Source organism: Sorghum bicolor, chromosome 3 (assembly GCF_000003195.3).
Source record: "Sorghum bicolor cultivar BTx623 chromosome 3, Sorghum_bicolor_NCBIv3, whole genome shotgun sequence".
Lineage (NCBI taxonomy): Eukaryota > Viridiplantae > Streptophyta > Magnoliopsida > Poales > Poaceae > Sorghum > Sorghum bicolor.
Genome location: NC_012872.2, coordinates 72,824,983 through 72,852,354, shown reverse-complemented (window position 1 = coordinate 72,852,354; position 27,372 = coordinate 72,824,983). Strand labels below are relative to the sequence as shown.

The 27,372-nt window shown below is 45.9% G+C and overlaps 5 protein-coding genes and 1 pseudogene across 9 annotated transcripts; 2 read left to right on the top strand and 4 right to left on the bottom strand.

Moving 5' to 3' along the window:
- On the top strand, positions 1-3,619 carry LOC8062314 (U-box domain-containing protein 43). The gene is made up of 3 exons (XM_002459046.2): positions 1-686; positions 1,015-1,315; positions 1,658-3,619. Exons 1-3 carry the CDS (start codon positions 147-149, stop codon positions 3,112-3,114), a joined length of 2,298 nt encoding a protein of 765 aa, XP_002459091.2. The 5' UTR covers positions 1-146; the 3' UTR covers positions 3,115-3,619.
- LOC8081331 (pyrroline-5-carboxylate reductase) lies at positions 4,206-7,057 on the top strand. Its single transcript, XM_002459045.2, has 7 exons — positions 4,206-4,559; positions 4,697-4,745; positions 4,922-5,013; positions 5,701-5,773; positions 6,004-6,124; positions 6,221-6,326; positions 6,603-7,057. Exons 1-7 carry the CDS (start codon positions 4,326-4,328, stop codon positions 6,783-6,785), a joined length of 858 nt encoding a protein of 285 aa, XP_002459090.1. The 5' UTR covers positions 4,206-4,325; the 3' UTR covers positions 6,786-7,057.
- On the bottom strand, positions 7,341-9,995 carry LOC8081330 (protein GDAP2 homolog). Of its 4 annotated transcripts, none has more exons than XR_002451485.1 (4): positions 9,699-9,995; positions 8,659-8,923; positions 7,609-7,952; positions 7,341-7,496 (listed from the first exon to the last, which is right to left on the bottom strand). XR_002451485.1 is itself a non-coding variant. In XM_002456882.2 (3 exons), exons 1-3 carry the CDS (start codon positions 9,943-9,945, stop codon positions 7,703-7,705), a joined length of 762 nt encoding a protein of 253 aa, XP_002456927.1. In that variant the 5' UTR covers positions 9,946-9,995; the 3' UTR covers positions 7,362-7,702. The 4 variants fall into 4 exon arrangements, 1 of the variants encoding a protein (XP_002456927.1); XR_002451483.1 differs by having other exon boundaries at positions 7,348-7,496; positions 7,534-7,952; XR_002451484.1 differs by having other exon boundaries at positions 7,355-7,421; positions 7,534-7,952.
- Positions 11,385-15,117, bottom strand: LOC8081329 (cytosolic sulfotransferase 5). Of its 2 annotated transcripts, none has more exons than XM_021457559.1 (2): positions 14,760-15,117; positions 11,385-13,021 (listed from the first exon to the last, which is right to left on the bottom strand). In XM_021457559.1, exon 2 carries the CDS (start codon positions 12,950-12,952, stop codon positions 11,927-11,929), a length of 1,026 nt encoding a protein of 341 aa, XP_021313234.1. In that variant the 5' UTR covers positions 12,953-13,021; positions 14,760-15,117; the 3' UTR covers positions 11,385-11,926. The 2 variants fall into 2 exon arrangements, with proteins under 2 accessions (XP_021313234.1, XP_021313233.1); XM_021457558.1 differs by lacking the exon at positions 14,760-15,117 and adding an exon at positions 14,541-14,752.
- LOC110433499 lies at positions 15,524-17,243 on the bottom strand (annotated as a pseudogene).
- LOC8081328 (scarecrow-like protein 3) lies at positions 23,566-26,750 on the bottom strand. Its single transcript, XM_002456880.2, has 2 exons — positions 26,509-26,750; positions 23,566-25,493 (listed from the first exon to the last, which is right to left on the bottom strand). Exon 2 carries the CDS (start codon positions 25,269-25,271, stop codon positions 23,892-23,894), a length of 1,380 nt encoding a protein of 459 aa, XP_002456925.1. The 5' UTR covers positions 25,272-25,493; positions 26,509-26,750; the 3' UTR covers positions 23,566-23,891.

The window sequence follows — 27,372 nt, the reverse complement described above, 5'->3', positions numbered from 1 at the left end:
ATTTGTCTTGTAGTTTTCTGATGAGCTATGTAATTTGGTTTTTTATTAGTTTCTAAAAATTCCTCCCGACGTCTTTCCGACACATCTGATGTGACACCCAAAAAAAATTTTCAATCTCCAATCTAAACGGGGCCTAAACAAGGCCCATGATGAAACGGCACGGCCTCCTCCCTCTCCCCTGCGGCTGCGTCTGCGTGTCCCGAAAATCGGAGGCCAGGTCGTCTCCCTTCCTCCCGTCCCGTCCCATCTCGTCGTCCCCGTCCCTCTCCGCCCATGGGCGACTTGACCGCTTCGCCGTGTCCACAGCTGCCTTCTTACTCCATTCCCGCTCGCACGCACCCTCCCGTCCCGCGCTCGCTTCCCACTCCCGCAAAGCCTGCCGCTGCTGCCTGCTGGTTGCTCACCTGCCGCGGTACGCGATGGCGGGGGCCGCAGCGGCGGCCGCGGTGGACGTGGAGGACCTGCTGGTGCGCGTCAAGACCGGCGCCGAGGACGAGCTCGCCGCCGTGGCCAGGGAGGTGGAAGCGCTGGCCGGGGACGGAAGGCTCGGGGAGGAGGACGACGAGGACGGCCTCCTCGTCCCGGCGCTGCTCGCGCGCCTCGCCGCCGCGGGCACCGCTGACGCCAGGGTCAGCGTCATGGCCGCGCTCAGGCGCCTCGCGGGCTGCGTCGCCGGTGAGAGCAAGGTCAGTTGAGTGAGGCCCACACGCCCGCCCCCCGGATTCCCGCCCTTCATTTTCTTGCCTACATGCTTGCGCGCGCTCTGTGTTCGATGCTATGCTCGGACGCTACTGTTTTCTTATAACCCCGAAGCGCTTCGGTTTTGTACGGTGGACCTCACCGTTCCTCTTGCTGCACTTGCGAGTGCTGCCCTTTCACCAAGCTGCATTCTGCGCTACTATCGAGTTCTTGAAGAGGCACTATGATTAACCAAGTACCAAACTTATCAGCTGATTGTCGGGCTTCCATCTTCTCCATGACCTCTATTCTGACAATCAGTACATGGCGCCACAGGAGAGGCTGGCGAGCATCGAGGCGCTTTCCAGCATAGTCCGCTCCCTGTCCAGAGACGTTGACGAGAGGAGGGAGGCGATTGCGGTGCTGCTAGACCTGTCCGACATCCCACAGGTCCGGCAGAGGATTGGCAGGATCAAAGGGTGTATCGTCATGCTAGTCACGTTGAGGAATGCGCGTGAATCAGGCACCGAGGACGATGCAGAGAAGTTGCTCAGTATCTTGTCGTCCAACCCGCAGAATGTGCTGTTGATGGCGGAGGCTGGTTACTTCCGGCCGTTGATACAGTACCTCAAGCAAGGTAATATGATCTGACAAACCATGTTTCAAACTGATTTTTTTTTCAGTGTATATGAACATAGGTTCCTATGGGTTTCTCCATTTAACAACACAAGTATCTACAATTTTTCCATTCATGAAAAGTACTTAAAAGGTTCAGAAACTTCAAGTTATAACTACCAAGAATTTTGGTTCCATCACTTCTGTTTACCTCTTTCTTATGCATCAGGCTACAATATTCTGAGAAAAAGTCACTAGATTAACTTCGGCCTATAAATTTGGAATTCAATGTAGAACGAAACTTTCTCCACTCTATCTAATCATATCATCACTTCTAAGCTTTACCTTCCTATTTACTTTGCAGGTTCTGACATGAACAAGGTCCTTATGGCCACTGCTATTTCAAAAATGTTCCTATCTGAACATATGAAATCTTCCCTCGGTGAGGATGGAGCTATTGAACCCCTCGTGGACATGTTTAAATATGGAAACCTTGAAGCCAAGCACTCAGCCTTAGGCGCCTTGCGTAATCTCTCTAGCTCTCTACAAAATGCAGAACTCCTGATAAATTCTGGCATAACAGGACCGCTGCTCCAGCTCCTTTTCTCTGTGACCTCAGTGCTCATGACCCTCAGAGAGCCAGCCTCAGCTATACTCGCAGCAATAGCACAATCTGAGCGTATTCTACTTCATAAAGATGTAGCACCTCAGATACTCTCGCTTCTTAATTTATCGAGTCCGGTAATTCAACTTCATCTTCTGAGGGCCCTAAACAGCATTTCCGGGCACGCCAATGCTAAAAGAGCCAGGAGTAAAATTAGGAAAAATGGAGGGGTGCAACTGCTTCTACCTTTCCTAACAGAAAAGAATGTGGATATCAAAATTGCTGCGTTGCACTTAATGTTCCATCTATCGAAAGATTCTTCTCAAGAATTGGCTGAACAGTTCAGGGAGACCCATCTAGATATCTTGGTAAAGATCATCTCTTCTCCTACTTCTCGAGATGAGAAGGCTGCAGCTGTTGGTATCCTAAGCAACCTCCCAGTGACAGATAAGAAGGTAACTGAGATTCTGATGCGGTCAAACTTGCTTCCTATTCTGATCACCTTGTTTGAAGCAAACATCGCCACTTCCGTGACACCTCAAAGGATGTGGTTGCTTGAGGGCATTGCCGGTGTATTTATTCGGTTCACAGTTACCTGGGACAGGAAACTACAGAGTTCAGCAGTTGGATATGGGGTGGTTCCTTGCCTTGTTAAGTTGCTTTCGGAAGGATCAGTGGACGCCAAGTCTAAAGCAGCAACATCCTTGGCCCAACTATCACAGAGCACAATGGCACTGCTTAAGTCAAAATTGCCAAGGTGGCTTTGTGTTCCTTCATCAGCTGAATCCTACTGTATAGTCCACAGCTGCCAGTGCACCGTCAAGAGCACCTTCTGCTTAGTAAAAGCTGGCGCCGTCAATCCTCTGGTCCAGATACTAGAAGGCGAAGAACGCGGAGCAGATGGAGCGGTGCTGGAAGCACTGGGTACTCTTATGCAGGACGAGATCTGGGAAAACGGGAGCAGGGTGATAGAGAAGGCGTCAGGCATCCATGCTCTGCTGAGGATCGCCGAAGCTGGAGAGCTGAGTTCCCAGGACAGGGCGATATGGATGCTGGAGCGGATGTTCCGGCTCGAAGCCCACAGAGAGCGGTACGGCGAAATCACGCAGGCTTTGCTCATCGACCTTGCCCAGAAAGGAGACCCTGCCCTGAAACCCATGATTGGCAAGATACTGGCTCACCTTGAGCTGCTGCAAACACAATCTAGCTACTTTTAAGCGTGGAGGTGTTGCTGCAGAGATACTGGCCATTTGCAGTTATGCAGGGCGATGCCATTTGACCGGGCAATGATCTGAATTCTGAACGAAATGGTGCACCGGATTGTGCGCCGTGACGTGCGAATCACTGTAACTTCCGGCTGTCTTGTTTATAGCAGATTGTATGAATATTTTGCACTTCCTCCCTCTGTTCTTTAACATTTAACGTTTGGTCGGTTCGAAATATAACCAATCAACGTCAACGTCAAATGTTAAAGAACAGAGTGAGTGTTGGTTATTTTCCCCCTTGTAGGTCCAACGAGTTCTGCTTCAAAAAAGCAAGAGTATGTAGGATGTGTAGTTAGCCATATGCTCCTGTAAAGTTGTAAATTGGTGACAATGGCAAAAGCTAGATGGAGGATATGTTGTCATTTGTACAGCAAAACAGAAAGTTCAGCCGTTTTCATTCGCGTGTGAGGCGTTAATGACAGGCGTGACTCGTGAACGTGTCATGTCTGTTCTCCTAGAGATGTGTTCTACCTGGAATGGTATATTCTTTTCTGAGGCCAAACTATGCGAATATCTGTCGTTGGTTAGTTCAAATTTGAGCAAAGCGTGGCCAAAAATTAAAGAACGTAGGGAGATCCAGCGAGTTTTGCTCGAAAGAGGAACAAGATGCAGGCTGTTTAGGTAGCCATGTGTAGTTGTGTACTCTTGCAATTAAAAGAGATGACAGTGGTTATAAAATGATGATGGAGTACTGTATATATACAAACAAATTATCATCTCCACAGCAAACTCGTTCAACAAATATTCGCCTGTGAAGCGGTTATGACTCGTCACGACGGCATGTCTTGTTTTCTCCTAGATATGCTGATGATTTTGATGTGCACAAGCACAACACATTACACATACACATGTCGCATGTTATCTGGAGTGACCCGTAATCTAGGCCTTGTTTAGTTCCAAAAATTTTTGCAGCGAACCCATTTCCTACAGATCCGTCAAATCCGGTGCGGCGAGTGGCAGCCAGCCAGCCGCCCACGCGGCGACGGCATCCGTCATCGGTCATCCGGTGAAGTTTTATCATAAAGCCCCTGCTGAATCGCACGTCAGCGCGTGGCACTTGTCAGTTCGCGATCTCCACCATCGTCTCCTCAGTCCTCCCAAGTCCCAAGCCCCGTCCAAAACCCCCCCCACCAATCCCCCAAACCCCAACAACCATCGCAACAATGGCGGCGCCGCCTGTCCAGCCCGTGCCACCCGCGGCTGCGGCGGCCGTGAACGGGGACGCGTTCCGCCTGGGCTTCGTCGGCGCGGGCAACCTGGCCGAGAGCATCGCCCGCGGCGTGGCGGCGTCGGGCGTCCTCCCGGCCTCCGCCATCCGCACCGCGCCCCACCGCCGCCCCGAGCGCGGCGAGGCCTTCGCGTCCTTCGGCGCGTGCTTGCTCCAAACCAATGCCCAGGTACCCCCGTGCTTCCTTTTCCCCCCTTTGATCTCCGGCCTCCGGTCCTCCTCTTGATTCCGCGCGCCTGTATTTCCTGGCACATCACTGTTGATACTCGGCTCTTACGCGAATTTTAACCCCCCCGTGCGTGCTAGGTTGTCGACGACAGCGATGTGATCGTCATCTCTGTGAAGCCTCAGATCGGTAAGTGCCGTCTTCTATTTTTTTTTTTAGATTTTGCTTCGAGGGTCCAAGGGAGTCAATTGTCCAATCTTATTAATTTCGTGCTCCATGAACAATCTGTTACCTTGTCCGATCTGTTCTCGTTTTTTTTTGCGCTTCTGACCATCGTTTTGATATCGTGCACACATGGAATCCAGTGAAGCAGGTTCTACTTGAGCTGAGACCACGCCTGTCGGAAGAAAAGCTTTTGGTGTCCATTGCTGCCGGCATCAAGATGCAAGATCTGCAGGTTAGCCTTCTTTTTAAAATTTTACAATCTCTATCAACATGACTTATGTGGATGTGGTACAACTAAAAGAGTCCGATAGAGAATGCATGGTTTCAAATATTTATTATTCCATTCGAGTTTAGCAGGAATATGATGACATTTGTTGTAAATGGGTAGTTCAGTATGTAAAGCATCTCATGCTCATTTCCAATCTCTTGATCCGATCTGAACAGATAGAAGAGTTGCGTATTGGATGAATCACACTATCATGATAGTTTTGTTCTGAATTTATATTTGCAAGGTTCTGTTAACCACAATTTTAAATTCATAGAGGGGTTCTGTTTGTTTTGTAAAGTTGTTTTTTATCTGCTCGGTGTAACAAGGTCATGATTGGATTCTCTGAGTACAAATTGCCATACATGTCTACAATTTACAGTACATGGAATTATTTGTATGACTATTTGTGGTGTTCAAACAATTTCCTAATAGATTCAGTTAATTGGTAGTTCTTACTTTATCATTCAGTATGTCAATATGATAATTGCCACTAAAACTACAGAAAACAATAGTTCAGCTCTGTCAGTATTTCAGCTGCTCTACTATCTCAGCGGTCAGCGTTATTATATTATTGTTTTCTCTAGGTCAACACATTGTATTTGGAATTCTATATGATTCCTGAGCCCCCACAACCTTCTCCTTTCATTTCAGGATTGGTCTGGTCAACGACGTATTATTAGAGTAATGCCCAACACCCCTTCAGCTGTTGGACAAGCTGCATCAGGTAGAATAATTTACTGACAACCCATGAGCCATTTTTAACCTATGAATAATACATGAAATGTGGTATGCTTTTTATGAGTGATGAAAATTTGCTAGGCAATCTCTGTCATGAAATGGCTGTTTTGTGTGCTTAACGTTTATGATTGTAGAAAATTTCGATGCACTGAAAAATTTAAATTATCAGGGGAGGTAACAAGATGAAACACTGTCTGATGTTTTTGCTTCTCGCAGTCATGTGCTTGGGAGAGATGGCAACTCAGGATGATGAAAACCGTGTAAGGAAACTATTCAGTGCTATTGGAAAAGTTTGGACAGCTGAAGAGAAATATTTTGATGCTGTAACTGGCCTGAGGTATGTAGCTGATAATATATGTGAATATGTGATACTGAAATAGGGTGTCAACATTTAAGAGTGAAGCTAATTTTTTTCTTTTTAATGTTAATATAGCGGTAGTGGTCCAGCCTACATTTTCTTAGCAATAGAGGCCATGGCTGATGGTGGAGTTGCTGCTGGGCTTCCTCGGGACCTTGCCCTTGGTCTTGCATCTCAAACAGTGAGTGTTCATTCCATTAAGATATGCTGCTTTCCACTCTTTACATATGCTGTGTGATTCTTTTAAGTCGCCATCTCCTGGTAGACGTTTGTATTCTTCATTAAACTGAGTTCCTTTATGCATTACTGTATTTTGGTTCAGTAAAATTGAGTTTCTGATGCATTATACGTACTCAGTTTACTCCACCGTTGTCTTTTTTTTGTAGTGATTTCTGTTTATCGTCTGCTCGTTCTCATAGACGTTTTGGTCTATTATGTATGTTGTTTATGTATATAGGTTCTTGGTGCTGCAACCATGGTGAGCCAGACAGGTAAACATCCAGGGCAACTGAAAGATCAGGTCACTTCTCCAGCAGGGACTACCATAGCTGGGATTCAGGAGCTCGAGAAGGGCGCATTTCGTGGAACACTGATTAGTGCTGTTGTTGCTGCCGCAAAGCGGTGCCGCGAACTGTCGTAGAGTTCGATCCATATTCATTTTGGCGGATTTCGACAAGGCTGCATTTCGTTGATATACATTCGTAGGTCTGCAAGGTGCAAATTGTCTGGAATATTAGATTAATAATGTATTGGTGGCTTCAGAGCGGCGAGATGTAATCATGGTATTTTGCAGAATCAAGTAAGTACATGTTTCCGTGCAAAGCTTAGTTTCACCATTGTCATCAAACAGCGAGCCTTAAGCATAAATCTAGAAGGGCAAAAGTTTTATTCAAGAATGTGACTTTTTATTTAGTACTCCATTCATTCCAAATTATTAGACGTTTTAGCTTTTCTAAATTCATAACTTTTTCTACACATCTACATATATATTCACCCTGTTTGCTTGAACTTATGCGTTCTCTCACAACAAAACAGCATCAGCTAGCTTATCAGCTGTAAAAATCATCAGCTGATATGTCTAGATTCGCAGCCATAGAATTAACCACGCATTTACATCAAGGACATTAACTATTGAAATATGTGCATAAGCAGGCACATCGGCCACAGTTTTATACTTCGGGTTAACCACAGCATATAGAGTCTGCTCAATAATCTTGTCTGCTCAATAATCTTCAAACAGGTATTAAGTTGGATCACAAGGCTGGAAATACAGGACCTTGACAAGGTTTTCACAGCAATCTGACATACAAAATAGGTATTAAATTGGATCACAAAGCTGGAAATACAGGACCTTGACAAGGTTTTCACAGCAATCTGACATACAGGACCTTGACAAGGTTTTCACAGCAATCTGACATACAAAATAGGTATTAAATTGGATCACAAAGCTGGAAATACAGGACCTTGACAAGGTTTTCACAGCAATCTGACATACAATCTCATAGTACCGTGTTACTATACAATCAACTTTTAAGCCTTTGGCTACAGCAGAAAAATTCACATGTAGTTCCTTGAATACCGACGATCTTCTGGAGTCCATTTATCTTCGTATCTTCCAAGCGAGTATCCCACAGCAGGTACATCAGCAAGATGTAGGGGATCTGGTTCTATGCCATAATCAGTCAGTGGCCGGTGCTCAAGAACCTTATCATGTTCAATAACAAACTCTGGAATTTCAACCTCTCCCTTTTTTATGTCCCCCCAGAGATACTCCAGTCGACTAATGTACTTGATTTTCCAATACAACCTGTAATAGAATAATTAACAGAGGTAAGGAAGCTGTTTGTTAATGTTCAAAGTTGAATAAAAGTTAAGCCACCAGCATTTAAGAACAAAAGGTCAATGGATCAATAGTAATTCCTGAAAGTGTAAAGAGATCGAAATAATTGAGCTCAGTATAATTTCTTGGCAGCTCAGATAGCATGAGTAGAAGAAAATTGCAGAACTAGACCTTGCCAACAATATCCACATATTCAAGACTTGACAGTCAATAAAGAAAGAGAGCAAAAAACAACAAGTACATAGAGTTTATTGCAATATTGTAGTCCATTTGAACAATGTTTTATAAAAATAGGGACTGCTACAACAGCTGACGACATGCTTGTCTGTTTCAAGACTTTACCCATTCTGGATAATGAATGTAATGAGTATTCAGTATAATGCATGCAATGAATATTTAGTAATGGCTACTGTGCTCTGTCCTGTTTATTTCCATTTTCAAAATTTACTTTATTATTAAGAAGAACGTAATTTGCATTCTATTTTAACCTTCTATAAGCATATTATCTTGCAGACTTTATAATGTGTATATATAAGCATGATTATTGAGTAATGAATAGAGTACAGAGAGGATTCTATAGGTATGTAGCATCCTTGTTTTGTTTACAATGCACAAACAGCTTGGGCAGCTTATATACCAGTAATGCCTGAGAACTAGATGAAAGAATACTGACCCTCCACTTAAAAATAGCCTGCCAAGGGTGGCGATGGTAAGCCTGGAGCGAAGCCCAGGATGCAAGAAGTAAAAAACTTGAAGCCTTTCCTTGTATTCAGGTGGAAGCTCCTCATAAATTGTCCTCAAGATTGACATCCCAGGGTTGTTATCATCAGACTGTACAGTACTGTGCATGTACAAGATGCAGAATGGACCCACAGGTAATTCAGTGCGGAGTTTGTAGAACACATACTTCTTCAGACGTTCACCATCAACTACTGAAGCTGAAAACCCAAATTCCAAAGTAAATGCCATGTAAACATTGACACCAAGAATAGCCTGGGAAACAATAATACTAAGCTTGTAGCGACAAAGCACGAGGATAATGAAAATATAGAAGCCTTATTCAGCTTGTTGGCTTGTTAATAGCAATAGTGAAAGAATCAGAACATTGATCGGGTCTACTGAAATATTGGCTGGAACTAAGCAGATTTATCATCCTTCATCCATTCTTAATTTAGAAGGGCCATAAGAACATATGCACTTCGCTGGTAGAGGAGCTTCAATACAATAAAATATAAGCTACATCCTACATCAGATCTTGTACTTCAAACATGTAAATAGGGTGTGGATGTTACGCTGGGAACCTAAATTTATGATAAATTCAATCAAACGATCCACATATCTGAATTTTGTTTTTGGATAACACAGATCCGAGTTGAGTTAAAAAGGTAGCATATGATCTATCATCCATTGAATAAAGGTTGGTTGGTACGCAGTCCTCAATCTGCAACAGCAATCGTTACTGTAGGTACTTGCTGGATGGGATTCTGATTTCACCTAAAAATTCACCTCAAGTCAGGTATAAACTATCGGCCGGGAAGAGATCTAGTTTGAAGCAATTGTTACTGGTAAGCTCACACCTAAATAAATCATCAAATACTATAAGCGCATGAAGCATCCCCAATCATGAATTGACAAAAACCCCTAAAAGAGCAGTGGAAGGACTGCAACTGTAAGGAGGCCGATTAACGAAGACTACGTGGTGGATTCGCGCACCCGGGAAGAACTTGCCGACGATGCGGACGACGGTTCGGCCGGCCCGATCGGTGCCCTGGACACGCACGACCTGGCGCTCCTCGAGGTCGAAGAAGCAGGCGTCCGCCTCGGCGAGGTCGGGGAGGCAGTCGTGCCACACCTCGCGGTCGGCGGGTGCGAGGAGCGCGGCGCCGGCGTCGGTCGCGAAGTCGGAGCCCACCACGAACACGGAGAAGTCGCTCCCGCCGCCGCCGGAGCCCGACGCCATCCCGGCCGCCCGCCCGCCCGCCGGTAGCTAGCACCCCTAGCACTCCGTCTCCGTCTGTCTGACTCAGCAAGCCAGCCGTCCACTTCCGACCAACACCGAGGCCGTTGACTGTTTTGGGCCGTGACGCGATTTTGGACGAGCGGCCCAATGGTGGAATGGCAGCGAGTGGATTTTGGCCCATCTTTCAGAGCCGAAATACACACTACTGTTTCAGTAGGGACGGCTGGTTTGCAACTAAAATTTGCTATGCCAAAGATTCAGCAACCCAAACCTAGATATAAAATAGCTACGGATTTAGCAAGCCAAATGTGAGAGGGATGTCAAATTTTGGTAGCCAACCAAATGATAGCCAAGGCTTGCGAAATTTTTGGTTGGGCAAATTTTAAAAGCCAACCTGTGTCTTTTTTGCCCCTGACAATAATGATCCGCCCGTGATTCTAGGAAGTAGGCCTCGCTTAATCAGTGCGTCCGATGATGTGGTTTGAGCGTACACCATGCTAGCTAGCCAGCTAGGTTTAAAATTACTTTGAGTCTGGATGTTTTGTATTTTTAAAAATAAACAAGAAAAAACTTATTTCTTTTTGAGCTTATCAGCCGAATCATCCAGTAGTGTTTTTCTCTCACAATAATCAGCTAACAGTATTTTCTGCCATGACTTATGAGCCAAATGAATAAGAGTGCTTAGCGACGGGATACGCACGCCTTCGGACGTTGTTGGTGCTCCTCTAGTGGGAAGGATAGTCTGCGATGTCGCTTAAGCTTTTATGTAATAGCACTGTATGTGTTGCCCCAGTTGAGCTACAGTCTAGTAGTAATCTTGAGTTTACCATTCTTCTTGCTCTTTTTTTTACTTCGTATTTGACCTTTTCTACCCGCTCTTAGTTCTGGTTTAGTTTCTAAAATTTTTTAAGATTTTCCATCACATCAAATTTATTAATGTATGCATAGAGCATTAAATATAGATAAAAACAAAAACTAATTGCACAATTTGCATATAATTTGTGAGACGGATCTTTTGAGCCTAGTTAGTCCATGATTCAACAATAATTGTCAAATACAACGAAAGTGCTACAGTAGCTAAAGCCAAAAATTTTCACGAACTAAACATGGTCTTAATGAAATACATGCCATGACATAGTAAGATAGATATCCGTAATTGCAACAAGTAACCTATGCTAAGCACTCCCACAAATCAACCCTAGTTACCAAACAAAGGAACTTGCAATCAACAAGAAGTAAAGCAAACAACGAGCAAGGCAAAGAGACAACCGAATTTTTCTGGTGGTATTTGATTGTTGCCACAATCCCCTAGTCCACATTTAGCACCAAAGAGTCTCCAAGATTTTATTAAGCTCCAGTACACATGAATTTATGGTGTACTTACATAGTAACACATATGAATTTTCTTTTTACAAATTATACAATACATACGCAAACACTCATCCACAAGATATGACTGAAATTACTGTTGGCTGATTTATTGTGAGAAAAAGTACAGCTGAAAAGAGAAACAAACAGGCTGAATTAAAAAAAATAGGCAAACAACATACACTCGATATGACAACATGACAAACTACGGCCTTGTTTAGTTCACCCCAAAATCCAAAAACTTTTCAAGATTCCCCGTCACATCGAATCTTGCGGCACATGCATGAAACACTAAATATAGATGAAAACAAAAACTAATTGCACAGTTTACCTGTAAATCGCGAGATGAATCTTTTAAGCCTAGTTACTTTATGATTGGACAATGTTTGTCAAATAAAAACGAAAGTTCCGAAAACCAAAAAGTTTTCGGACTAAACAAGGCCTACAAATGAGTTGTACATAAATTAATTCCATGTAAGGTGAAGTCCACAACTTTCCTCCATCACTCAGAAGCAGAATATTCACCATATGGGTCGCATGATTTCTACAACCAGCAATACTGATAAAACTAGCTGATCTTTTTGACATTCGGCACTTTGCAACCAAGAGCGGCTCATGCTGTGCTCGTGAAGGTGAATCCAGTCCCTTGCAATGCATCCTCAACGACTTTGTCCAGCCTCTGCGCCATCTCTGGCGTCATGTGATTGCTCCAGTCCCCAGCAACTCCCATCCTGAAGAAGCTTTCGTTCTTGATCCCCATCCTAGTGCTTCCATTTCTGTTCACCTCCATGTCCCTCAGCTTAGCCAGGCTACACAGCTCCACGATGGCGCTCACCACCCCGCTCTCCTCTTCCTCCTCAGAAAACTCGCAGCCCATGAACTTCGCTAGCTTCCTGACATGACTCTCAGGCTCAAGCAGCATCTCCTCGTACCGAAAGAACAGCACCCTGTCAGGCCTCCTCAAGCTCTCCTCCCAGTACTGGAGGACATGCTGCCACTGCGGGCCGCCCGGACACCGGCCGTCGCAGAACAGCTCCAACGCCTCCTGGATGGTGAACGTCGACCGGACGTCGTCAACTCCCCTCGCCAGCGCCGCCTTCTTCGTGAACAGCCAGTAGGAGACCAGCGCGTCCTTGGGTTCCCGGCAGACGTACACGATCCGGCACCCTGAGCTCTCCTCTCCGGTGATGCAGTTAGGCAGCAAGGAGTAGGGAAGGTGTGTGGCCAGCACGCGCGGGGAAGGGACCGCTTCAAACTCATCCCTTGTGTTGAATTCAATTTCAAGGAACCTGACGATGTCATGGGGGCTGCAATGGCGCAGTGGATGGTCGCCGTCGAACGGCACATGTGTGGACCGCTTGAGCGTTGCAAAGACGAGAGCCTTGAGCCAAGTGGTGCCAGACTTGGGGAAGCTTGCAAGGAATACGTCAGTGGGCCTTGGCTCGAAGCATGAATGGACGAGTGGAAAGCCTGTCTTCAATGTTACCTCGGCCAGCCAAAAGCTAGCATACTGGCGAACCGAGAGTGTTGGCCACCTGGTCTCGAGGGGCAACGAATGGATGATCCTGGATATGTTAGTGTGAGGAGTCGTCAACAGCGCTGCTCCTTGTGCATTGTTCTCTGAGTGCCTGGAAGCCATCGTCCTATTGGTGAATTTCAAAAGCGAGGTCACTAGTGCTGTGTGTCCAGTCCAGTTGCTTGCTGCAGCCTGCATGTGGACGAGGGTGCACAAAAAGGATTGCATGAGGAAAGCCTTGTCTCAATTTTACTCCCTCTGTCCCTGAAAGTTTCAATTCCTAGAGTTGTCTTAAGTCAAACTTTCTAAACTTCGACCGAATTTCTAGAAAAGAATGCTAAGATTTATAGTACCATTAGATGTATCATAGAATATATTTTTATAAGATACTCATTTTTATGTTATATATATTGATGCTCTTTTCTATAAAGTTGGTCAAACTTAAAAAGGTTTGACTGATATGGATTTTAAGAATTGAAGTTTTCAGAGACAGAGGGAGTAAGTTATAACAGAGAAACCAAGTTACACTAAAAGACGATGGTACACAAGTTACCATCTAATCTGGAATCATTCAATGAACATCACCAAAGAAATTGATTGCATTGCAAAACAGTGGAGTAATACTTAAAGGTGTTCAGAAGTTGTGCACAATACTAGTTTTGCTTAAGATTGGATTATTGCTCCAAGTTAAGGCAAGCCGACTCAAGACAAGGTCATTAGGTTATTCTGAGCTAGATTTCTTAACCTGTCCGAGCATTTGTCATAAGGCACAAATATCTTACACTCGAGCTACCAATCTGAACCTGTTTCAAGTAAGATGTATACAGCTCAGCAGCAATTTTTGTTACTTGGCAGTGGGCACAACCAAAATCCTAATTGTTAACCTCCTGTATATATTGCTTTAGCTATCTACTTAACGAAGCGGAAGAGCACCTGACCATTCGTCTAAAAAATCCTAATTGGTGACTGAATGTCAAATGAAGAACATAATTAATAAATTGAATTGGCTCTGGTAATTTCTTCACAGCGGAACTGTCCATCTGAACCAGAATATAGGGACTAGTACAATTCTGGCTTGCAAGAGGTTAAACAGCTAATGAGATACTGTAACTGCGCCTGCTATTCCATTCACTGACTTGACTCTCTAATTCACAATAATACATTCGACCATGTTTGTTCCTTTGTCACAGCTTAATTTCGTTCTATACTATTCCCCGTACTTGAAACCTTCTATTGTTATATGTATGTTCCACTCACCGGAAAAGGATCAGCAGTACCCTATAGTTGTGACTATTTGCTTATTTCTCTACTAATCTGTGCCGAGGGCAGACTCCATATGGTTTCATTTTGCTCACTGTAGAATCCATACACCATTTTCACCCCGGCAGCAAAGTTCAGTTGAGATGGATACTTAGCATATCTTTCTAAAAGAATGAGATACATAGATCTGGTACCTTTGTCAACTAGCTATCTTTGAAGTTTTTCGGAGAGAGAAGAAAGAAAACACAAAATGTGGACACTAACAGATCCAACGCAAGCATACTATAGCATCCAATCCACTGAAGAAAACATTTATGAAAAAAAAAACATAATCTACAAATACTTGAGATAATTTCTAATCTAATTCATATGTTGAGATAATCTAATTCATATGCAGGAAATATACACTAGCCACTAGCAAGTCCCACATGAAGCCCAGCTATGAACTAACCGCGACTACAAGAAGTAGGCTGGACCGATCGTTGCCGGAAGGTTCATGTTCATGCCTCATGCTTATAACATCAGGTGTCCTCAACCCCAAGTAGCAGCGAGAGTTTTCAGAGTCTACTACCCTTCAATTCGCACCGAGAGTCCCCATTATGCGGAGGAGTGCGCTGGGAGTCTGGTAGAGGGGAGAGATTGACGGGAAAGGGAGAGGGATTTTGCGCACCAGGAAAGTCGATGCCGGCGACGGCCGTGTTGGTGCCCGGCAAACTGGCCGCGTTCACCCCTGATGCAGCAGCTCCTAGAGTTGGAGACAGAGAAGAAGGCGTCTGCGGGCGCGGAGTCGTCCTCGCGGTCGGCGTGGCCGTGGGAGAGGAGAAGCCGGGGGCAGGTACTGTGTTACCCCACAGCCACAGGCCACAGCTCAGCTCGCCGGACGCATGTCGCCGTCAGCTCGCTGTGTTACCCCACAGCAACAGGCTACAGCTCAGCTCGCCGGACGCATGTCGCCGTCAGCTCGCTGTGTTACCCCACAGCAACAGACCACAGCTCAGCTCTGCTCCCTCTTCCGTCCGACTCGTGCCGTCGCGTGGTCTGGCCGGACCGCCGGATCAGACCACTGGGCCCATTTCTTTAGTCTTGGCTGGCTTGCGGTTTGCGGATGTGAGGCCTCTTTAGCTCACATCATATCGAATTTTACGATATATGAAAGCATTAAATATAAACTTAAATAAAAACTAATTATATAATTTGTCTGTAAATCATAAGATAAATCTTTTAACCTTAGAACTAAAAAGTAAAAAGTTTTTGGAATTAAACAAAGCCTGAGAGCAGAGTCCATTTTTCCTCCCTTATATAAACTATAAAACCAAGCAAATTATCTCCCTCAACTTTTGAAATCGTGTGTTTTACAACCACCAAGACCAATAAACTAGTTGATCTTCAGATTATGCAAGACCAATAAAACTAGTTGATCTTCAGATTATGCAGTTTTTTTTCACGATCGAGAATATAGCCTGTTTTTTATTAAGATGAATGAGAATTACAAGTCAGCTATGAGAAAAATCTCGTAGCACAAATTACAAACCACTAAGACAGTACGATTATGCAGTTTGCAACCGGGTACTGCATTATGAGTCAAGAGTTGTTCACATTGTGCCCGAGAAGGCGAATCCAGTCCCTTGCAATGCATCCTCAACGACCTTGTCCAGCCTCTGCGCCATCTCCGGCGTCATGTGGTTGCTCCAGTCCCCAGCAACACCCTTTCTGAAGAAGATTTCTTCTTGGTCCCCAACCTAGTGCTTCCATTCTTGTTCACCTCCACGTTCCTCAGCTTGCCTAGGCTACACAGCTCCACGATGGCGCTCACCACTCCGTCCTCCTCCTCATCTTCAGAAAACTCACAGCCCATGAACTTCGCTAGCTTCCTGACATGACTCTCAGGCTCAAGCAGCATCTCCTCGTACCGAAAGAACAGCACCCTGTCAGGCCTCCTCAAGCTCTCCTCCCAGTACTGGAGAACATGCTGCCACTGCGGGCCGCCCGGACACCGGCCGTCGCAGAACAGCTCCAACGCCTCCTGGATGGTGAACGACCGGAGGACGTCGTCAACTCCCCTCGCCAGCGCCGCCTTCGTCGTGAACTGCCAGTAGGAGACCAGCGCGTCCTTGGGTTCCCGGCAGACGTACACGATCCGGCACCCTGAGCTCTCCTCTCCGGTGATGCTGCCGGGAAGCAGGGAGTAGGGGAGGTGCGTGGCGAGCACGCGCGGGGACGGGAGCGCCTCGAACTCGTCCTTGTTCTTGTCGTTGAGATCGATCCCGAGGAACCGGACGCAATCATGGGGGCTGCGGTGGCGCAGCGGGTGGTCGCCGTCGGACGGCGGGTGCGTCGACCGCTTCAGCGTCGCGAAGGCGAGCGCCTTGAGCCAGGTGGTGCCGGACTTGGGGAAGCTTGCGAGGATCACGTCGGTGGGCCTTGGCGTGAAGCAGGAATGGACGGCTGGCAAGCCCTCCTTCGTTGTCACCTCCGGCAACCAGAAGCCGTCGGCGTACCGGCGGAGCGCGAACGGTGGCCACCTGGTCTCGAGGGGCGGCGAAGGGGCGACGGTCTCCACTACGTCGGCGGCGTGAGGCGGCGGCGTCACCGGTGCTGCGGCGCCTTCTTGTGCATCATCGTCCTCTGGCTGCCTGGAAGCCATCGGATCGTGCTAGCGATGAACCTCACGAAACGTCACTTGCAGTGTGTGTCCAATTTGCCTGTTGCGGCCTGCACGTATATAGATGTACATGTACCTGATCAGAAGGGGTATAGTAGTGTTGACACCAAAATTGTGATCAGGAAGCCAAAGTTTAGACCAGGAAATGAAAATATAGGCTGAATTTGCAAAGTCTTGGGAAAACCAACCCAAATTGGTTTGTGACTACTCACCGGCTGACAACAGTTAAAAACAGCCAAAGCCGGTTTCGTGAAGAACGAGAGTCAAAACTGTATGGTAGGCGATTTTGCTGGTCATCCTGGCTATTAATTATTTAGACGTCCCTGTGTGTTGCGTGTCTAGAACACATGCCGCTGCGGCCTCGAATGATCAAATCCCTAGGCCTTGTTTAGTTTCAAAATATTTTGCAAAATCGACACTGTAGCTTTTTCGTTTGTATTTGATAAATATTATCCAATTATAGACTAACTAGGCTCAAAAGATTCGTCTCGTCAATTTCGACCAAACTGTATAATTAGTTTTTATTTTTGTCTATATTTAATACTTCATGCATGTGTCTAAAGATTCGATGTGACGGGAAATCTGAAAAAATTTGCAAAATTTTTTGGGACTAAACAAGACCTAATATACATGACCGAAATTCACGTCAACAAATAGTACGGATATGGGAAAAAAGACAAGAGGGGGAAGGATTTTGCGCACCCGGGAAGGGAAGAACACGGCGGCGACGACGTGCAGGCACCAGGCAGGCAGGCCCTGTCATATATATATATGCCGCCCAGGGGCGTCGTCGTCTCGTCGCCTCCACCTCCGCCTCGTGCTTTTTTTATGAGGAGCGGGGAGTGTGTGCAATAAAGTATGATGTGGGCTGTTGCTGCCCACGCCAAGGGAATCAGGCTGAGACGGACCAATGGGAGGGGAGGAGATTATATATATATATATATATACACACACACGCAAATATGCCAGTGCATTGCAACAAGAAAAAATATTAAAATGGCCATAGAAAGTGATGACATAATGTAACATATCTATTTATATTTATCCTTTTTATAAAATTTAAAGTCCACTATTTTATAGATAACCATGACATCTATTGTATTAGATAGTTAATATTTACAATAATATGTAGCTTGGAGATATATTTATTTAATAATAAAAATAGCAGTTAGTCAAACCTTATCTTACTCTAATATTACCTCTTAATATAGCTTAATATTATATTAAAACATGAGAAGTTTGTTGCTAACTTTTTTTATTTAGATTAGATTCCTATGAAATATGATATATCAGTTAAATGTATGTAGATTATGAATACATGCACTTATGAAGTGTTCATATGACATAACAACACATCGTGCAAAGGTAGTGTAAGCATCCTCAAGCATAAATTTAGGTAAATTAGTAAATTAGTGAGATAAGCAGAAATGGTGCTAAAACTTTTACCACAAATCATGCATCACATTAAATAGACTACCATAAATTTTTCATAATAATTGGAGCAAGATAACTATAATTTCAATTTTACACTAAAAAACAAAGGCAAGCATCTTCAACAAAAAATATACTAAAATTTGTGATTTTTTTTGTTTACTCCATGGATCTACATATGTGGAGCTAAATAAAATTTGTTTTGTAATTTTTAGATTTAATTTGTGATATTTTTTTATTTACTGCATGGATCTACATATGTGGAGCTGAACAAAATTTATTTTGTAATTTTTAAATTTTTCTATGAATTACTACACATTTATCAATTTTAGTCGATCAATTTTACATAAAAAACATAGGCAAGCATTTCCAGCAAAAAAAATGTGATATTTTTTGTTTATTGCATGGATCTACATATGTGGAGTTGAACAAAATTTATTTTGTATTTTTTAGATTTATCAATTTCAACCGATCAATTTTACAAAACATAGGCAAGCATCTCCAGCAAAAAAATGTGATATTTTTTGTTAATATATGGATCTACATATGTGGAGTTGAACAAAATTTGTTTTGTATTTTTTAGATTTTTCTATGAATTACTATGTATTTATCAATTTTCAGCCTATTGAAATAATAAAAGAAAAGTAAATTAATAGGATAAACATTTTATATTTAGGCCCTTATAGTTTTTTAATCTCAATGTGCTGTAATATTTAAAGGAAATTTTATATTAGGAACCTAAAAAACTTTTTATTCTTTTTTCCTCTCAGCTATCGGAAGCCAGGATTCCATGGACGCGCGGGCGGGCCGAGTCGGCACCGACGGGCAGAAAAAATTTTGGTAGATTGAAATTTTCACAATTTAGTAATAGAGAAATATATATATATATATATATATATATATATATATATATATATATATATATATATATAGAATATAGTCGGCAAATCTTGCATTAGATTTGGATATAGTCATCGCGGTCAGCCTGGGAAAATATTGTATACCGAGGCATACGCCATATGCCACTTTCGGTTCGGACATCCACGTCGCGGACACGCCGGAAGCCCGGTCACCTGCGACCGTCTTCTTCTGGCCAGTGGATTAATTCGTCAGCCCCAATTGGCTTTTGTCCTTTGGCATCAACGCACGCGTGTCCAAAGATTCGATGGGATGGATGAAAAAATTTTGGGGGGCAAACTAAACAGGGCCTTATTCTTTCACTCACCACCTCACCGGCACAAACATGCATGTACTTTCTTCGTCCAAGAATCATAATCATAAAAAATTGTACTACAAACTAGATTTTGCCTATTAATTACTCTTACAATAAATTGTCATCTACTAAAGAATCAATATCATCTCAAAGACTCGGATACAAATCTATTTATTTAAAATTTGTGTTCTAAGCTTGTATGTAAAACTTAAATTTTCTCTCTACAAATATGTTTATTTTGTTGGATCAAGGGAGTATGTTAGCGGGTATAAAACTTGTTGCGCAGTCACCAAGACCCGTCCATGATGGCTATAACAAGCTACCCATCTTATTTCAGTTAAATCAAATAAATTAAAGTCCATATTAGAGGTTGTGTGCAATAAAGTATGATTTCTATACAAAAAAATTGACCAGAGATTGTCTCAAAACTTACATATATGATTATTATGTGCACCTACTATGATATTAAGAAAGATGGAAGACGAAAACCACACTAGCGTATACCAGGGCGTGACATATACAATCATATGGGCTCAAGAGACACAGACACAACATAAAAGTGGTGCAACACAAGTGAAGGTTTTCCTATTCTAAACGGTAATTAATGACATGTTGGAGGAAGATAGAATCTACCTTTGTTGGACCTCAAACTTCTGTTATGGGTTGGTGGGAGTGAGAGGACGAACGACAAGATGAGGAACGGGAGAAGTAGGGCGAAACGAGGATGAACAAAAGAGACTTCCTCCTTTTTTTGAAAATATTAGGTACTAGCAAACATGCTGGCGCTTTCAATAGAACATGTAGCTTGTTCTGTGGTCACCTAGATGACTTGATGGTCGATGATTTATTCAACGATTGTGTCATTTATTTTACCATTCCGTCCTAGAAAGAATATAAATCTCGCTTCCTAAGAAGTTAAAAAAATCTTTAAGTTTGATCAAGTTAATATAAGATGTACAATCCTTAATTTTTTTTATTTGATAGTACTGAACAAAAATAATAACTAAAGGGGAGAGCTGTCGTGGGCCAAAATCGAATTTGTATGGTCCAGAAACGTCTAGCTGGGCCGAACAGCATCGAAGACGAATCAACTGGGCCTAGTGGTCGTCGGGCCAGGCTTTCGGTTTGCCTGGTCGGACCAGAGGAACGGCGGCAAAAAGAGCCCAAACAAAGATCGCTTTTGCTTGTGTTGGACGGGGCACACGGCGCTCTATCCTATGTCTGTCCGTACGACGGCGGCGGCGGCAGCAGTTCCCGGTTCCGGCATGGGAAAGGAGGCGGCGGCGGAATCCTCGCCACATGTCCAAAGAGGTAACAAAGGGCAAAAGGGAGATGGTATTTCTAGGTCCTGGTACAATCTGCCTGCCCCGTCCTGCTCCTGCCATGTTTTTTTTGGCCGCCTTGCCGACGAAACGAATCGATTCCCCGACCCCAATCCATCTTTGACGAGTGCGCGCGGTGCGGATTGCTGAGGATGCGATGAGCGTGCATTTTTTCCCCCCCCACTCCAGTCTATCATCATCATCGTCCCCGGAGAAAAGAGGAGATGCTCATCAGCTCATGCATGTCACGCGTGACGCCATGCCAGCCTAGGCCTCTTCCTTTTGGAATTTAGAACCGGCCCCACCTAACACGGCACACACCTGATGCCATAGTCGTATATGGTTCCGCGGAAGTTCGGACAAGGCGACCTTTGGCCGGGTTCCTCGCCTCCGACACGTTGAAATTCCGCGCCAAGTTCGTCCAAGTCCACGCTGTCTGCCGCCCGTTTTCTTGTTCTTTTTTTTTTTTTCCAAACGGATGGTCCGAGCCGCTGAATCATCGATCGGTTCCGACATGGCGGATGGAGAGGTTTTAATTTTCAGCACGTCCAGCGCATGGGATAACCAAGTTTTCTTCCATGCTAATGTGGCATCATCACGGAAGAGGATTCACAAATCCACCCTGACTTTACGCCTAGAGTCCGTCACTCAGTCATCAGAGGCGAGTAGGCGACATGCATGCCTCTCCACTCAGCCAGCCACGCACCGGTCACCAAATGCTCACCTTTACGTAGAGGTCGATTCACGTTGTTGTAGGAGCACTAGCTACCTTTGCCAAATGTAAGTGTAGCGACAAGGACGCCACGCTTTCTTGCGAGGAGTACAAATCATGGTGGATGAGCTAAAAAAGGGCCATCAAGGAAATCTAATCCATCCGTCCGTCCATCAAATTGAGCACTATACAAGGAAAAAAAGGAAAAGGAGCTCCTTTTCTTCGACCATATCTGGATTCATTTCTAGTAATAGTTAGTTACTATGTTTCGTTGTTTTTTCTAGATATATACATAATTTTTACTGTGTAGTATCTAGATAACTATATACTTATGTCTTAATATATAGTAAAAGTTATATACTGAACATCTCCAAGAGTTTGCCAAATCAACTTGGCATCCATATTTTTTGAAAAAACAAAAAAAATTGTCCTCCAACAATTTAGCATCCCAACTCGACATTTTTCCTTCCCCAACGCGTATATATGCGCGGGCGTATCGTAGTTGGCAATGCATCCGTGTGGTTTCTGGCGCCGTCGCCTCTATAGCTTCTTGCGTGGAGTACTTGTGCTGGTGACCTGGTGTTGTTTCAGGCGCTGTTTAGATTGGAGATGAAAAAATTTTGGGTGTCACATCGGATGTGTTGAAAGGATGTCGGGATAGGTTTTAGAAAATAATAAAAAAACAAATTACATAGCTTGTCTGAAAACTGCAAGACAAATCTATTAAGCATAATTAATCTATCATTAGCACATGTGGGTTACTGTAGCACTTAAGGCTAATTATGGACTAATTAGGCTTAAAAGATTCGTCTCGTGATTTTCAACCAAACTGTATAATTAGTTTATTGTTTTATCTACATTTAATGTTCCATGCATGTGTCTAAAAATTCGATGGGATGGATAAAATTTTTTTTGGGTGGTAAACTAAACAGGGCCTCAATGCGATTGGAGTACTCGTCATGCCATGGTCAGGTGTCAGGTGATGTTGCTGTGATCCATGCGATTGGATTAGCAGATTAGCAGGTGTTGTTGTCGTGGTTCAATCCAATTAGTAGAAACTGCTATGGCCTGATTTTCACGTCTGAATGGCACCAAAATTTTTACGTTTCTAGGTTTCTGAAGGGCACCAAAATTTTTACGTTTCTAAAAAAACAAACAGCATGGACATGTACGCTCTCGTCAATGACCTTGTGGTGGGCCTTTTCTTTTTGTTTGGCAAGTTAAAAATAGAAAACTATTAGAGAGAGCCTATTTTTAACTTGGCATATTCTTTTAGCAACTTGCAAAAGACAACATCTGCCAACTGTTGGAAATGCTCAGGCAAATCGACTAACGGTTTAAAACGCACAGAGTAGCTAATAGCTAAAAAGTTACTACCTCAGTCCTTAAAAAGATGCAATTATGAGTTGCGTGGCCGTTAAATTGTTTCATGTTTAGTAAATAGTATTCACATTTATAGCTTCAGGTCAATTTACTATAAAAATACATTTAGTAGTTAATCTAACGATATTTATTTAATATTATAAATACTTATATTTTTTATCTATAATTGGTCAAACTGGATATACTAAAACATGACATTATTCTAGAATCACATTGTTTTGTATATGAAGGCTCCTTCCATTCCAAATTATATAAGTCATTTTGACTGTTTGGTACATCTATTTTGTTATGCATCTAGACAAAGTGACTTATAATTTAGAACGGAGAGAGCAACACTAGCTAACTAATTATTAGTAGATGGACTGTTTAGATATACCAGTTTAATCCGTTGATAGATGTTTGAAGGTGTTATTAACTATTAGCATCAATTAACAACATTTAATCAACCAATGAGCTAACTGTTGGTAGCTCTACTTGTTAGGTCACTCACAGTGCAGACTCTATCATAAAATATAAAGTTATTTATTATCTCAAACAATATGCTTTTAGAGTTTTATTTTTTCTACCTCTTTCTTCAATAAATATGCTGCCACATAAGCAAAATACCATAAATAATATGTAATTAATTGTCTTGGACTCTGTGATAGAGTCTTGCATTATGAGTGCCCTATTAGGTCTATTAGCATATCTTTAGATCCTTATTCACTAATTTTAGCTGAAACTATTACCATTAACAGATCTAGATAATCAGACGGATCCAATAAATATGCTCATAGAGTCAGCAGAAGATTTATGCATTCCGTCCATCGAAATTGGAGAGAAAGAGAGGTACACTATGAACAAAACTAACACATCATCATCGACTCCATCTGACCTGATTAAAATCTAACTAGATACGGAGTAACAGAAAACACACAAAATGACCAAAACAAGACAACGTGCGTGACGGCCACCTGACGCCAACGCTACGACGGACGGCCCGTCTCCTTCGCACAAATACGGGAAGGCCACGGCCCACGGCCCACGGCGCGCCGCCCGTCGAGGCGCCGGCGCCGGCGTCGACGCGTCGGTTCATCAGATCAGTCGAAGCGGCGGCCGCGCCAGGCGGAGACGGAGAAGATGGCGCGGTCCTGCCAGCACAGGAAGAAGGCGCCCTTCTCCTCGCGCACCTTGAACCCGTCGCATCCCAGCCCCTGCGCCGCCCGCCGCGCCTGCAGCAGCGCGTAGTAGCTGAGCGGGACGCGTGCGAAGCCGGCGCCCTCCATCCGCGCCGCCCATCGGTCCAGCCGCTCGTGCCTTTCCCGCCGATCCGCGCCGTCGCACGCCACGATGTTCTTCACCTCCTCCCCGAGGAGCCAGCGCTCGACGCGCGCGCGCTCCACCGACCCGCGAGGCGCCGCCGACTCCAGGCAGTCGAACAGCGCCGCGTAGTAGTTGAGCGCCTCCACGAACCGCTCCGTCAGCGGCGCCGCGTTGTGCGATGCCTCCTGCTCCGTCACCACGACCACCTTCGGCGACAGGCCCCACAGCGCGCCCAGGAACGCGTCCGCGCGCGACGTCGACGGGGACACGCCGGACTCCGGGCTCCGCGGCCGCTTGTTCGTGTCCCCGCCTTTGCCGTTGCTGCTCTGGTGGTGGTGGCCGTCCTTGCCGGAGCTGTCGTCGTCGGAGGCCAGGAGGCAGTGCAGCTGCAGGCTGGAGGTGACGGCCAGCGCCTCGCCGGTCTTCACGCGGAGCGACTCCACGTCCAGTGCCTCCAGCCGGGACACGACGGGGTTGAATTGGAACGGCACGTCCAAGCGCTCCGCCTCCTTGGTGAGCACCATGGCCGTCTGCGTGAGCACGTCCCGGTGCTCGTGCACGGCGGTGAGGCGGAGGTGCGGCGGGCCCTCGGGCCGCGCGGCCAGCAGGTGGAGCAGCTCGAGCCACTGCGTGGCGTCGGCGCCGCCTAGATCGACGACGTGCACGATCTTCTCCGACTCCATGGCCTCCAGCACGGACTGGTTGGCGGCGGCGCCCGCGAGGCGGAGGAACGGGCAGAGGTCGAGGAAGTGGCGCCTCGCGACGGCGAGCTCGGCAGGCGTGGGGCCGGCACGGGGCAGGAGCAGCGCGCGGCACAGCCCAGGCCACGCGCGCAGAGCACGCCGCGCCAGCGCCTCCGCGAAGGCGGCGGCCACGCGCTGCATGGCGTCGCCGTCCGGGGACGCCAGCGCCGCGATGTGCTCGAGCGCCGCGTTGGCGGCGTCCAGCCGGCCCGCGCCCGCCGCCGCGGCGCAGTTGAGGAGGAGGTGGATGAGGCAGAGGCCACGCTCGTCGGAGCGGAGCTCGCGCGCCAGCCACGGCGGCGTCGTCGGGGACGCGGCGGCCCCCGCGCCGGGGGATGCGTGGAGCGGCATGGTGGAGAAGTTGTGCAGCGAGGACGATGTGACCGACGACGAGGAGCCTTCGTCCTGGACCATCAGCCTTGCCGTTCCTGCCCAGGCAGGTAGCGTGTTGGCCTGGTGGTTGGCCTTGGCCTTCGTCTTCTTGGCACGGGCACGCGACGGCGACGGCGACGCGACCACCGCTGCTTAATTCGCTCTTCCCGTGAAGCTGTGTGCTTGGTGGTGCGGATTTTATTATACGACCGCGGAATGGTATGGCCGAGGAACCTCTGCTTGGTCGTCGCTGACAGACACGGCCTGCGGGCAGCCAAGAAGGTAAAGTCAGTGGTGGGAGTAGGCGGAGGCGACCTGCCAAAGCCTGCGGCAGCCCTGTATCTGCATCTGCATGGATGGAGAGAAAAAGAGGAGGAGGTGGAGTTGGGCGGTGCGCGCTGAGGCAGAGGAAGGAGACAGAGCAAGAAATCAAGAGAAGCCATAATAATAATAAATAGTGTAATGGACCAGGGCCTTGTTTAGTTTCCGAAAAGTTTTGCAAAATTTTTCAGATTCCCCGTCACATCGAATCTTTAGACGCATGCATGGAGTATTGAATATAAATGAAAATAAAAACTAATTGCACAGTTTGGTCGAAATTGACGAGACGAATCTTTTGAGCCTAGTTAGTCCATGATTGGACAATTTTTATCAAATACAAACGAAAATACTACAGTACACATTTTGCAAAAAATTTTGTAACTAAACAAGGCCCAGCTTTGGGCGTGGGCGGGCAATGGATGGAAGCGCAGAACGTCCACACAGCAGCGTAGCGTAGCGGTGGCGAAGACGGACACGGACACGGACACGAAGAAGAGGGAGGAAAGCGCCAAGTCGAAACGGCCAAGCAGGTGGCAACAGGCAGGAACAGCTCGAGGAAGAAGAATACAAGCCTGGGGTATGGCCGGGTGGGGAAGAGGACAAAGGGAAATCACTGGGTTGGTTGGTACTGGGTCTGGGTGGGAGCAGAGGCGCCATTTATTTCTGCGCACTCTTTCATCACGCACGGGCACGGGCACGGGCAGGCAGGGCGGGGCGGCAGCAGTCGGACCGGACCCGGACGCCACGCCGGACCGGACGAAGCTTTTAATTGTATTTTACAGCCAATGGTGTCATGCTTTTTTGCTTGCTCATGGCTGCAGGGAGCGGAAGAGAGAGAGAGAGAGAGAGAGAGAGGGAGGGAGGAGCACAGGCACAGCGCCGTCGTCGCCATGGCTGGCTCAGAACGAAGCTGCATGCAGAAGCGAACAGGAGAGAAGGGAGAAATTGCTTTGCTCACCCGGGAGTACTAGCCCTGAAGAACCGCAGCCGCAGCAGTAACGAAGATACCGGCACCGGCAGCAGGGGAGGCGAGAGAGGTAGGGGAGAGGACGGCGGCAGGTGGGTTTATAAAGAGATGCGCGAGGAAGGAGACGGCCAGACGGGCAGGGCCAGATGGGGTAGGCCGGAACCGGAAGATAGGGGAACGGCGTGAACGCCCCAGCCAGCCCCGTTGTGTGTCTTGGACTTTTTGGGGTGCACCGCTGGGTGGCGACAAAAAGCGGGGGCTTTTGTCCGCACCCGCACCCGCGCGCGCGAGGCCACGCCACGCCACGCACCGGCCTCGGCCGCGACCGCGACCTGCTCTGCTGCTCCCTAGCGGTCTGTGCGAGCGCTAGCGGCCGAGGAATTTGTGAGGGCGAGTGCTTGCCGGCCCCTTCTATTCTCCGTGATCTGCGTGGACGGACTCGACCCAGCTTTGCTGCGCACTACGGCACAAAACCAAAACCGCTCTGCTTGCTTGCTTGCTTGTTTCCTCTGACTCCCACTCCCAGACGCTGGCTGGATCTTGTTGCAATTTTGTGAGGAGGTGCTGATTCCTATCGCCGTACTCCCTCCATCCCTTTCCATCCGTCGTTATCACTTCAAACCTATTTAACTTTAACTAAATAAACAAGAAAGTATTAATATTTACGTTGCAATCGTTGAGTCTATTTTTATAATAAATTTATTTCCATATATATATATATTGTTAATATTTTTAAAAAACTTATTAAACTTAAGAAAGTTCGACCAATATGTTTTCAGTAGCTCAACGGTGATACGTAACGACGGATTAAAAGAAGCAGAGAGGATAATGGTATGTCCGTACTCAAATCTTGAA

Excerpts from the sequence above, each read along its gene's own strand:
- LOC8062314 (XM_002459046.2), top strand. The coding sequence starts at position 147 with ATGATGAAACGGCACGGCCTCCTCCCTCTCCCCTGCGGCTGCGTCTGC. Across the intron at positions 687-1,014 it reads GCGTCGCCGGTGAGAGCAAG|GAGAGGCTGGCGAGCATCGA; the intron begins GTCAGTTGAGTG and ends ATGGCGCCACAG. Across the intron at positions 1,316-1,657 it reads GATACAGTACCTCAAGCAAG|GTTCTGACATGAACAAGGTC; the intron begins GTAATATGATCT and ends TTTACTTTGCAG.
- LOC8081331 (XM_002459045.2), top strand. The coding sequence starts at position 4,326 with ATGGCGGCGCCGCCTGTCCAGCCCGTGCCACCCGCGGCTGCGGCGGCC. Across the intron at positions 6,125-6,220 it reads GATGCTGTAACTGGCCTGAG|CGGTAGTGGTCCAGCCTACA; the intron begins GTATGTAGCTGA and ends ATGTTAATATAG. Across the intron at positions 6,327-6,602 it reads TTGGTCTTGCATCTCAAACA|GTTCTTGGTGCTGCAACCAT; the intron begins GTGAGTGTTCAT and ends TTATGTATATAG.
- LOC8081330 (XM_002456882.2), bottom strand. The coding sequence starts at position 9,945 with ATGGCGTCGGGCTCCGGCGGCGGCGGGAGCGACTTCTCCGTGTTCGTG. Across the intron at positions 8,924-9,698 it reads CGTCGGCAAGTTCTTCCCGG|CTTCAGTAGTTGATGGTGAA; the intron begins GTGCGCGAATCC and ends TTGGGTTTTCAG. Across the intron at positions 7,953-8,658 it reads AGGCTATTTTTAAGTGGAGG|GTTGTATTGGAAAATCAAGT; the intron begins GTCAGTATTCTT and ends ATTCTATTACAG.
- LOC8081329 (XM_021457558.1), bottom strand. The coding sequence starts at position 14,600 with ATGAGGCATGAACATGAACCTTCCGGCAACGATCGGTCCAGCCTACTT. Across the intron at positions 13,022-14,540 it reads GCCTACTTCTTGTAGTCGCG|GCTGCAGCAAGCAACTGGAC; the intron begins GTTAGTTCATAG and ends GTCCACATGCAG.
- LOC8081328 (XM_002456880.2), bottom strand. The coding sequence starts at position 25,271 with ATGGTCCAGGACGAAGGCTCCTCGTCGTCGGTCACATCGTCCTCGCTG.